A 12,980-nucleotide genomic window follows, 5' to 3' on the forward strand; every position below is an offset into this window, starting at 1 on the left:
GCTGACTTCAGCTTTATGTCTGTATATTATTATTTTAGAGCTTTGGCAGCTTTAATTGCCATTTTTCTAGCTTGTTGGAAGTTGTTGGAATTTTCTGGAGATATGGTTATACACATCCACCAACCCTCAGATAGCGAGCGGACATTGGTCCACTGGCTTGATAAGGACCCCTGCTGATTTTAAATGCACATAGTCGTTCGTTTTAGAAAATAAACAAAAATATTTAAAAATGATGTACTAAACTAACTCACAAAGGATAAGAAACGAGAGAAATGGAAGATATAATTTGTGTGTATTAGTAAATTGTGTGTGAGTGTAAAATAAGCAGTGAAAGTGACATTTTGGCCCAATCACAGTTCTTCTTTTTACCCCTACCCCTTGTTTTAGAGTGTAACCCTCCCCAATGAAACTGAGTTACTAGGGGTGGTGGTTGAATCTTCCCCCCAATGAAATGGGACGACCCTTCAAGAACCGGATACGTCATCAGTTGTCATCAGCGACTTTTATGTAAACAGACGAGACGAGGTTTTCCGGCCATTTCCAATAGGCCGCCTTCACTTGGTGATCTCACTTGCATGTCACATGACAGGACAGGTGAATGATATTTAAAATAGCCTGGAAAAATAATCAGGACGTGTTCTCCTGCTTTGTCTCCAGACTATAGCGTTAGTGGTGCATCGCACTAACATTTGCCATTGATCTGAAGGAGACTGAAAAGCAGGGCGCTCGATTCATTCACAGCTTCAGTTTTACGCATCAATCAATCAGACGAGTCACAGAATAAAAGAAGAGCACAAACAACAAACTACATCACTTCATTAACCGCTACTAGCGCTGCTCTGTAGATGACCCTACCAGCCTTTTTAATCACCAGCTTCATGATCGAATTTTCCCGTTCCACTTTAAATGGTGAGGCAACCTCACATACTAGAACTTAACTGCTGTAGCATTTAAGGTGGAATGGGAAATTTCGCTGGGTAGTGACTGAGACATCAGCACATTACTAGCGATTTTTATGCGTGATATGAAGGAAATGACCATCAAATGCCATTACAATGGTTCTTACAATACAGCGGCTTTTAAACAGAGAAATACTCACATTTCTGTGTCTCTTTGGTCGCTTGTGCAGTCATCATGCCGATGATTCGCATAGCATTTAGCCCCAACACTTCACCCTACCCCTCCATCTCAACAACAACTGGGACACCCTATCCCTAGATGTGAATGCGCAAAACAGAGGGGTAGGGCTAAGTGTTGGGGGCAAGGGGTGAAATGGGATCGGGCCTTTGACTAACACTCCACCAACAGTGGCCCACTATCCTCTTGTTATCTGGGTCTTGCTGATCCTCTTCTTGCAGTATTTTCTGGAGACTCTAAATGTCTAAAATGCCCTCATATCTTTTCATGTTTCTTCTGGTCATTCTTGTATGTTTGGCTGGTGTTTACCCACCTGCAGGGCTGTATCTGCAGTAACGGTGATGAGATGAGCGCTATCAGAGCACAGAGTTACAGCTCACCTACCCACATGTAGATGCGCTCTTCCTAATGACATAAAACAATGCTATGAATTGACCCATGATCTCTCTCTCTCTCTCTCTCTCTCTCTCTCTCTCTCTCTTTCTCCCTCTGTCTCTCTCTCTTTCCCTCTGTCTCTCTCTCTCTGTCTCTCTGTCTGTCTCTCTCTCTCTCTCTGTCTCTCTCTCTCTCTCTCCCTCTGTCTCTCTCTCTCTCTCTCTCCCTGTGTCTCCCGCTCTCCCTCTCTGTCTCTCTCTCTCTCTCTCTCCCTCTCTGTCTCTCTCTCTCTCTCTCCCTGTGTCTCTCGCTCTGTCTGTCTCTCTCTCTCTCTCTCTCTCTCTCTTTTTGTCTCTCTCTCTGTCTCTCTGTCTGTGTCTCTCTCTCTCTGTCTCTCTCACACTCTCTCTCTCATTCTCTCTCTCTCTCTCTCTCTCTCTGTCTGTGTCTCTCTCTCTCTGTCTCTCTCTCCCTCTCTCTCTCTGTCCTCTCTCTGTCTCTCTCTCATTCTCTCTCTCTGTCTGTCTCTCTCTCTCTGTCTGTGTCTCTCTCTCTCTCTGTCTGTGTCTATATATAATATATAATAGTTATATTATAACTTTATAATAAAATCCTTCTTGCCAAATTGAATCAAATGCTTTTTTTAAATCTATGAAGCAGGTGAAGACTTTAGTTTTATGTTGTTGGTGTAGATGTTGGTGGATTAGGGTGTGTAGGGTGTAAATGTGGTCAGTAGTGCGATGGTTTGGTAAAAAGCCAATCTTTCCTTTACTCAAGACAATCTTTCTCTCTCTCTCTCTCTCTCTCTCTCTCTCTCTCTCTCTCTCTCTCTCTCTCTCTCTCTCTCTCTCACACTCTCTCACAGTTGCTGAAAACAGAGTTGCTAGGTTCATCATAAGGTGTCTGAAGTGCTGCTTCTGGTGTTTGGAGAAATGCATCAAGTTCCTCAACAGAAACGCCTACATCATGGTACGACTGCTGTACTGCAAATTTAATGTTAGCAACTCTGTGCAGTTCCAGTGTTTTTCCCTCTATCAGTGGAAATGTAATTAAATTTTACTTTGAGTTACTTTGAGTAATTGATTTTACTTGAGTTCCTTATGAATAACTTATGTAACAGGGCTATTTTTTATTTTTATTTACAAACGGAGAAGTGCCCTGATTTCCTCAACATCCAAACTGAGGAAACACTTAGCTCAACAAGCTAATCTTAGCCAGCTAGCTGCTGTGTTACTTATTTCTTTTCATTTCGACCGTTCAGAATAAACACAAAAGCTCCATTAATCCTAAACTGCTTCTGTTGTTTATTTTGAGCGCCTGTTAGCTAGCTAATAAAGCTAATGTCAGATAACATTCAAGCTAAGCTAATGTGTTAGCTTACAATAAACTCAGCATATCTTAACATATTGGAGCTTCTTTCCGTGAGGAAAACATGATAAAGAAACTCAAAAGAAGTACATTTTACTTCTTCACTTCTCTAAAGCTTAGTCCTTCTTTTTTATTAATACTTTTACTTCCAGCTGATTTATCACATGCAGCAGCCTAATTTTACTATGATTTATCAGTTCTCTTTCCACACTACTTAGAAAGCTGTACCGTTTACTTGGATGTAATTAAATGTTTGTGAAGTTTGCCTCACAGCTCAGCTTCAAAACTGAGGAAACACTTTGCTAACTGAGCTAATATTAGCTAGATATCTGTGTTCTTTTACTCATTTCTTTTCATTTGACCCATTAACAAGCACAAAAGCTCTTTATTAAACCTAAATCTGTTGTTTTTATGTTTTTGTGCTTGCTTGCTAATATCAGCCAATGTTCTAATGGGTTAGCTTATTATCACTGTAATCTCACAGTAGCCACGTTTACATGCAGCCTGATAATCTGTTAATAATAATCCGACTAATAGCTCAATCGGAATAGAATACGTCCATGTAAACTCCTCAATCGTAATAGACTAATCCGATTGAAGCCATTTGTGATACAATTTCTACCCGAATGAACGAGGTGGGTAAACCTCTCAGTAATCCATTAACTAGAAGAATAATAGCCGTGTAAACACCCGAATCCGATTACAAGCCAATCGGAAGGACGTTTTTCTGAGTCTCAGTTTAAAGCCATTAAAAACACAAGCACTGCTCACTGCTGCTCATCTCACTCTGACTGGACCTCACGTGATGTTCGCTGTCATTGTAACGTTCACTCTCAGCGCTGCTCCACGCATGTCCGTCATTCTACATCGGATTACTTGTAGTGGGCATATAAACGAAGATTTTCATGAGATTGTTGAGCAGAGTGAGCATAAACACCTCAGTCTGAGTCTGTAATCCGATTGAATACAATTGGATTGGCAAAAATCTTTGCATGTAAACACAGCCAATGATTGTTGAGTAGTTTTTACTCTTCTACTCTTTTTCTCTTTAATCTGTTCTAATAAATGCTTCGTCATTTATATACTTGTATTGGAGTGAATGTATTACTACAGTGGTGGTGCACTAATCGTAGTAAAGTACAGTCCTCCTGCTATAAATTTACTTTCAGTATTGATGACTCTGCATCTCAGAATTAAAGGTTCATAATGATTTTTCACTCATTCTCTCTCTCAGATCGCCATTTATGGTAAAAACTTCTGCACGTCTGCTAAGAACGCCTTCTTCCTCCTGATGAGGAACATTGTCCGGTGAGAGAAACTACACATAGGTGCTGTTACTCGGCCTGGTATAGACAGAGGCAGTCTATAATCGACTATCTATATAATCAGCAGGAGTGGAAAATACTTCAGTGACTGTGCTTCATTCCTGTACTTAAGCATTGAAGATTCATATTTTACTCCAGCACTTTTGACATTGATTACTTGTACATTTACTCAACAAGAAAAGTAATACTCTTTACTTTTTCATTAAGACATTTACTCACCCATTACAGACATTAAGGTCATTTGTATAAAACAACATTAGTACATTTTGGCCTTTTTTCAAGTGAACTGTGTAAAATCTATTTAGGGAAATGTTTTGTGGATCCATAAATGTTTAGTAGCCTAAATATTAGCTTCATCACACTAGTTTTTGTAAAAAATGTGTTTTTTTTTTGCAAGTTTAAATTTGTCTCTGAAACGTGTCCCTTAAGATTAAAGTTTTTTCAAGTGGCCACATTTTCTTACCAGTTAAGTTCCGACACGTTTACTAAGATTTTGACATACAGTCTATCGACATTTTCTCTACTTTTAATATTTTTAGCATTATTTTTATATTTTATTCTATTTTTTATATTATTTGTTTTGTGTTTTAGAGTGTTCGTGTTGGACAAAGTGACAGACTTTCTGTTGTTTCTGGGAAAGCTGCTCATAGTGGGGATTGTGGGTAAGTGCTGAGTGCGTTTAAATAGAATATACGAATAAAAGTCAGTATAAATATAAATTCAGGACTGATAGTTCTGATCCTAAAATCTGATTGGCTGAGCCGCATACAAAGCTATTGTAAAATCCGTGATATGACCGCCTCACAACAACTGAATTATGTATTACTAAGCCAAGGAACGAAAAAACAATCCCGTTCTGTTAATAATCTTTGACACTGATCATATGGACCGTCAAGTGTATTGATGAAGTAAGAACCTGTTTTTTATTTGAACTGAGGCGCTGGCAACTTACGTTCTTAACGAGAACTAATCTGGTTAACAAGGTAACAGGCTAAAATATATCAAACATGCTAAACAACTCCATTATTAACATCACAGGCTTCAATTAAAGTACTTATGAAAGTATTTATGCACTAACTTGCAGTGGCCATTTGGTGACTGGAAGTTCTTATAAAGTCACGCTTTTTAAACAGATGTTCATTGATATGTGATAAAGTTCAACAATTCATGAATTGACCACAGTATGGGCGACCAAACGTTTTCCCCATTCTTCTCATTTATTCAATTTCTTTAGAAATAACTTATTATTGTGTATTTTATTATATTTTATGTGGGCCGACATGTTGTAAAGCAATAAGCCACTTGAGGCCGTGTGTTACAGTGATTTTATCATGGGGAGGAGGTTTTAATTCTGCTTCAGATCGTGCCTAAGAACACACTTCCCCATGATAAAATCACTGTAACAGACAGCTGCTCGTGGCTTATTGCTTTACTTTGCTTCTATCTGTTTTTTCAAATGTGTACATATGAACATACGTTTGTGTACATACAAATGACGACATAGGTCTTGCATGATTAATTGGTATGAAATGATAGTTGATCTGCTGAAGTGTTTGAGAAAAGTGGTGACTTTTTTTCTCTCCTGTCAGGAGTCTGCTGTTTCTTCTTCTTCTCGGGGAAGATAAAGTTTGCGAAGGAAGTGGCTTCATCACTGAACTACTACTGGGTTCCCATTGTGGTGAGTTTAGACACCAGCATTAGCATTACTGATATACTACATTAATACAGGGTACAGCTGAATAAAAAACGGCTTTCCATATTTGTTGTTGTTATTATTATTATTATTATTAGTAGTAGTAGTAGTAGTAGTAGTAGTAGTAGTAGTAGTAGATCAGATCTATGAAATTATTTAGCATTAGCATTATTGATACTGGAATATAACATCTGCAGTATGTAGGTCAATTCTCTTGGATTATTAGCATTAGCATTATTGATATAACAATAACTCTTAGTTCCTGCTGTGTTGTTGTGGTATATCAGGATGTTAAATGCTACTGAATCAGCTGTGCTCATGCTACTGTGAGAAATATTAGCAGGTTGTTTCACTGCAGGGTGTGTTTCTCTTCAGACGGTGGTGTTTGGCGCCTACGTCATCGCCAGTGGCTTCTTCAGCGTCTACGCCATGTGTGTGGACACTCTGCTCCTGTGCTTCTGTGAGTGTTAATGCTTTATATATTCTGGCAGAGAAAATGCAGCACCCAAAACCTTCTGAATACAAAAAAAAAAATACAGTGAGCTAAAATATCAGCCCACTGCAAGCCAAACGTTTAGGGCCGCCTCACCATCTTTTACAATTTTACTTTTCTGTAAAGTAAGAAAAATTCCTGTAATAGTTTAGTGATTATAAATCAGTTCTGTTGCTTATCTTCAACTCTAATGCTGCGTTTACATAACAATGTTCAAAAATGTGCATGACTGACCTCTGACAACAATGGAAATTTGATTGATTATGTAAGGAGAAATAAGGCTTCTTTGCTATTCTGATGTTTAGGTGTATAATTTAGCTTCTCAAAAAAAAAAAAAGGTTAATGGAACTCTTAAGAGAACGTTCTGTCGACTGCTGTGATTCGCTGCTACTTCTGCTGGTGGCACAAATAGGTACAAATATTTAGGGGGGTGAGACTGTTTTCCTTTAAATATACCAGATTAGATTAATATAGTAGCTTGACGTTAATCAGAAAAGAAAGTTTGACCATTTGGTTTCAAAACACTTTGAAAAGCTGCGTATTGTAGCATTGGCAGAAGAAAAAACAGGGGTGGCCATGATTCTGCAATAACAAGTGCTCTTTATTGAACACACCAGCAGAACACACAATAATATATAATATTTTTGAATGGTAATATGCATGGCAAAACATACCGCCAGCACAAACAATCGCTGTTTACGTCAGACATTATCGATGATGAGACTGGCCACTGCTTGAAATATGAATGGGAACGCTTGTAATGCTCAACATTTCCTACTGCACATGCATTTCACTGGCCTAAACCTATTGGAGTGAAACGATAGATAGATAGATAGATAGATAGATAGATAGATAGATAGATAGATAGATAGATAGATAGATAGATAGAAAGATAGAAAGATAGATAGATAGATAGATAGATAGATAGATAGATAGATAGATGAGTATAGACATATAAGAACAATAAATAAACCAGATACTATCTACAGGTATATGTACAAATAGAAACAATACAACAGTCTGTGATAACATCTATAAGATGAGAGGCGCAGTGCAATAATGACTGTACCAAAATTTACAGATGACGGCATATAATAACCACAGAATGAATAAATAAATGTGCAAATATTGTACCCAATAAAGTCTCTAAGGCAGATGTAAATCTGCAGCTACACAGCCAGACCCTTTTCAGCAGAGCAAACAAGAGGTGTCCTAGAGGGTGGGAGTTCACTTCTAGCCACCGGCTTTACCCTGACTCAACACCTACCCCACCCCCCAACCCTGCACAAACACACAAAACCCACAACCCTTACGCTAAATAACACAAACAACATGGACACATAACTTAAATTAACAGACATTAACATTAAACAAAACAAACAAGTCTCTTGGTTGGAGGGCACGCATTACAGCCCCAGCCAGCAGCAGATTGCTGCAAATATGATATAACCAATAGAACACTGTGAAAATGATCAATATATCATCCCAGCTGTAATTGTACCCAGTATAACATGCCTCCTGTGGTGTTCTCCTGCCTTTTTGACTGGTTTTATCCACTTTACTCTGCATGTGCTGAGGCTTTACGCTCACTGTAACACACCCCACTCTTTTCTTCTCTTTTCAATTGTGAGCTCTTTTCACCTGACTTTGAGTGTAATCCTTTTCTCTATTTCTCTTTCTCTCTATCATCTCACTCTTCTTGCACTGCTGCCTCTGTGCCACCTCCCCGCTCTCGTTATAAACCACTAACGCAAAAACCACGACAGCCCAAACTCACCGGGCCGACGGACGTGGTGAGGAATGACGGCCTACTCAAACGGCCACCAGCAAAGTGGAGGAGGTGACAGCCAACTGTTACCAACCAATTATACGTGCACAGTTGGAACATAAACACATAATCACAATAATGTTAAAAATCTAAGTTACAGCTGTTGTTACTGATAGAAAGTAGGTCAAACAAAACTAAAAAGCAATAAACTATGAGTTGAGAATACTGTGAGAGCACCCCCTGCTGTTTATCAGAGCATCGCTGCTCCCCAGTTTCAGTCTCCATTTCCCAAGCGTTTTAGCTGAGCGTACTAATGGTATTCCTCCTAATAAACAGACACATGTTCAGTTCTGTCTTCTCATTATTAATCACCTTCACTGTAATATTTGATCAGCATTAACATTTTACAGCATTTTACAGTATAAATAAATGTAGCGTCATTATGTTAGTAGTAAATTATGCTGCCTGACACAGCTGCCTAAAGACAATAGAAACAGATGCTTAAACAGAAGTTAGGACACTGTTGGTGTGTATCCTAAAGCTCTAATCATAGTGAGAGTGGGTTAGAGGTTTACACTGTTACTGTTCACTGTTGAGCTGATTTTGGTTCTAATTTAATGGTTGTTCCTTCAGTGGAGGATCTGGAGCGCAATGATGGATCTGAAGAGAGGCCGTACTTCATGTCCAAGAGTCTCCAGAAGATACTGAATAAAAAAAAATAATTTATGACCCAATAAACCTCCAGAGAGCACAGACAAAGGAGAAAAGCAGGAGGAGAAAGAGGGAGAACATAGTAATCAGAAAAGGTTTTATTTGTATTAACAGTGTGTTCTTTAATATTCATCTTTTCTGACTATAAATTTAACATTTGTTACTGTTTTTGTTTGTTTACCTTTTTCCCATTGTTGTTTTATTGTATGCTGTCCAGTCTGAGTTTTGAGTATCAAAACGTTCAAAATATGTTACAAATACAAATCATAAGCTAAACTTAATTTTTCACAAAGATTGTAACTCATTCTGATATAAATTTATTTTCCCATGTAATTTTTTTTCTATTTGCTGATAGGTTTTTTTGCATTACAAAACTTTCTTTTGCTTCTGATTTTTGGCACTTTTTAACAGGGGGTGGGTCTTAGAAGAGGGCGCTCACCTGCACTTTCTATTGGTCAAACTGATTTGGAGTGACAGGTCTTCTGAACATGTAGGGCAGCACTAACAGGTATAAAGCAGAAACTTGGATTAAATCAAGATTTATCTATGAATTCTGTAGCACCAAATGTTATGATTACATTTAAAGCATTATTTTGATTCTGGATTAATTTACCAGTAAATCTAAATTAAATTTAATCTTGTTGCACCGTTACTTTAAACCAGGGTGTCCAATCTTGTCCACAAAAGGTCAGTGTAGTGGCAGGTTTTTACTCCAAACAAGCTGAAGTTCACTTGTTTATACTTTAATCTGTTGGTCTTTGTCTTCATAGATTTCATTAGGTGACTTTGTGCTTTATTGTAGTGAAAACCTGCAGCCACACCGGCCCTCTGTGGATAAGATTGTGAATTTAAACTTCCTATTTTGATGGTTTAATTTACAGATGTGTTTTAAAAAATGATTGTACTATGCAAAACAGAAAATCTCTATCTCGGTGTAAAACTATATTAATACACTACATTTCCAAAAATATTCACTCATCTGCCTTCACACGCATATGACTGACATCCCATTCTTAATCCACAGGGTTTAATATGATGTCGGCCCACCCTTTATAGCTATAACAGCTTCAGCTCTTCTGGGAAGGCTTTCCACAAGGGTTAGGTTTGTGTTTATGGAAATTTTTGAGCGTTCTTCCAGAAGCGCAATTGTGAGGTCAGACACTGATGTTGGACGAGAAGGCCTGGCTCACAGTCTCCGCTCTAATTCATCCCAAAGGTGTTCTATGGGGTTGAGGTCAGGACTCTGTGCAGGCCAATCAAGTTCTTCCACACCAAACTCGCTCATCCATGTCTTTATGGACCTGCTTTGTGCAGTCATGTTGGAACAGGAAGGGGCCGTCCCCCAAACTGTTCCCAGAAAGTTGGGAGCATGAAATTGTCCAGAATCTCTTGGTGCTGAAGCATTAAGAGTTCCTTTCACTGGATCTAAGGGGCCGAACCCAACTCCTGAAAAACAACCCCACACCATAATCCCCCCTCCACCAAACTTTACACTTGGCACAAATGCAGTCAGACAAGTACCGTCTCCTGGCATCCACCAATCTCATACTCGTCCATCGGATTGCCAGACGGAGAAGCGTGATTGGTCACTCCAGAGAACACGTCTCCACTGCTCTAGAGTCCAGTGGCGGCGCTTCACATCACTACATTCAACACTGCATTGCGCTTGGTGATGTAAGGCTTGGATGCAGCTGCTCGTCCATGGAAACCCATTCCATGAAGCTCTCTATGCTGTTCTTGAGCTGATCTGAAGGCCACATGAAGTTTGGAGGTCTGTAGTGCTTGACTCTGCAGAAAATTGGAGACCTCTGCATGCTATGTGCCTCAGCATCCGCTGACCTTGCTCTGTCATTTTACATGGCCAACCACTTCGTGGCTGAGTTGCAGTCGTTGACTGTGGAATATTTAGTAGTGAGGAAATTTCACGACTGGACTTGCTGCACAGGTGGCGTCCGATCACGGTACCACGCTGGAATTCACTGAGCTCCTGAGAGCGACCCATTCTTTCACTAATGTCTGTAGAAGCAGTCTGCAGGCCTAGGGGCTCGGCTTTATACACCTGTAGCCATGGAAGTGACTGGAACACCTGAATTCAATTATTTGAATGAGTGAGTGAAAACTTTTGGCAATATAGTGTATTAAAAAACATAAGAAACATATAAGAACTTTGTTGTAACTTACTCATGTTAAATGACTCTTCCCAAAAAGAGGGCACTGTTAGTTGTTGGTAGCTTTTGTGTGAATCAATGAAATAGAAGAAAATAAACATGGCAGTGGATCTAAACAATGCACTCTTTACAGTTATAAACTATGTAATGTGTAAATGAAGTAAACAGCTGAAGACAGACTAAATAAACTCAAGATATGAACATGACCTTGTTAAACTAGTTGATCCAGGATGACCAGCTTAGCAGATAGCTAGCTAGCATTAGCTACCGGAAAGTTTACCAATATTCTTTGTAAGAACTAAGTAAGAGTACATCTTTTACTGTGGCTTACAGAGTAACATACAGAGAATCTGTATTTTAAATATTCTGATTCAAATTAGACAGGTTTATTGTACATAGTAAGCGGCCTTCTTAGTGCTGAATAAACAGCGGCCCCTGCTGATGCAGAGCCTCCGGCTCTAATAATAGATTGTTTAAACGTCTGAATTCACTCTTTGCCTGTGTGCCTAGTTTACTCTTAAAAATGAAAAAAAGTACATTCTAATCACAGAGAGTGTGGACAGTAATGTTATTGTCAATCAAAAAGACGGCTGCTTAGTTTGTTAGTTTAAAATGTGCCAGCGTGTAGATGTTCTTTTGTGCCTAGAGCTTATCTGTGTGATGGTCAAGGTCGTCTGGCTCAAGGGAAGCTCTCAGAGTCAGGCTCTACACACACACACACACACACACACACACCCATACACCCACACAGACACACAGACATACACACCCTCACACATACATACACACACACGCACCCACACACATTCACACAGACACACACACACAAGCACACGCACACACACACACACACACACACCCACACACATAAGCACATACATATACATACACACACACCCTTACACACACACACACACACCTACACATGCAAACACACACACTCACACACCCACATACAGACAAACACATATGCACCCACACACATTCTCACACACACACACACACCCTTACACACACACACACACACACACACATACATCCACACATCCACAGACACATCCACACAGACACACAAAGCCTCACACATACACACACACAGGCACACACACCTACGCACGCACACACACACACACACACAGACAAACACACCCTCACACCCACACATACACCCACACACCCACACAGACACACACACCCTCACACACACACATACACACGCACAGGCACACACACCTACGCGCACACACACACACACACACACACACACACACACACACACACACAGACAAACACACCCACACATACACACACACACACACACCTACACACACAAACACACACACTCACACACCCACATACACACACACACACACGCACCCACACACATTGACACACACACAGACACATACACAGACACACACACTCACACACACATACACATACCTATGTGAAAACTTACCCACGCGTAGATTAGTGGGGCGACTGTCACTTCAATTGATGACATTTCAACCCTTATTGACGATGAGGGTCTGTCTGGTGTGGGTTATTAAATAGATTAGAGGTTTCTGTGACTGGACGCTATTTTTGCAATGTTCAAGGCTGTTTCTATCAAGGGAACGGGAAGATGTCATGTACAGCTTTAGGATCCACTAAGTCTGCACATCACACACACACACACACACACACACACACCTTTAACCTCAATTGATTACACTTCATCTTTAGCTTTAGGCAGTATAAAAATCAGGTATTACAATGTTCTTATGTGTGTTACAGTGCATGTTTTCTGAGTGTGCTGTCAGGTCGTTCATCTCTGTAGGCCCTGGTACGAGTGCTTGTCTCTCTGGCTAATGCTGATTGGGTGAAGAAGGTCACTTCAGATACGCGAGGTTGTTATAAATTCTTTTGGTAAAACCTTAAGAGTTAGTTCGGGCAGGAGCAC

The 12,980-nt window shown here is 39.8% G+C and overlaps 1 protein-coding gene across 1 annotated transcript in view; it reads left to right on the plus strand.

The window, feature by feature from the left end:
* LOC108416206 (choline transporter-like protein 2) overlaps positions 1-8,293 on the plus strand; it is a 37,737-nt gene extending 29,444 nt beyond the window's left edge. Inside the window, exons 22-27 of the mRNA XM_037536338.1 lie at positions 2,378-2,481; positions 4,115-4,188; positions 4,797-4,867; positions 5,795-5,883; positions 6,274-6,358; positions 8,158-8,293. Of these exons, the coding sequence (XP_037392235.1) occupies positions 2,378-2,481; positions 4,115-4,188; positions 4,797-4,867; positions 5,795-5,883; positions 6,274-6,358; positions 8,158-8,195 (461 nt within the window). The 3' untranslated portion in view covers positions 8,196-8,293. The remainder of the gene's footprint in view (positions 1-2,377; positions 2,482-4,114; positions 4,189-4,796; positions 4,868-5,794; positions 5,884-6,273; positions 6,359-8,157) is intronic.
* The last annotated feature ends 4,687 nt before the right edge of the window (positions 8,294-12,980 follow it).

This window comes from Pygocentrus nattereri, chromosome 30 (assembly GCF_015220715.1).
Source record: "Pygocentrus nattereri isolate fPygNat1 chromosome 30, fPygNat1.pri, whole genome shotgun sequence".
Taxonomy (NCBI): Eukaryota; Metazoa; Chordata; class Actinopteri; order Characiformes; family Serrasalmidae; genus Pygocentrus; species Pygocentrus nattereri.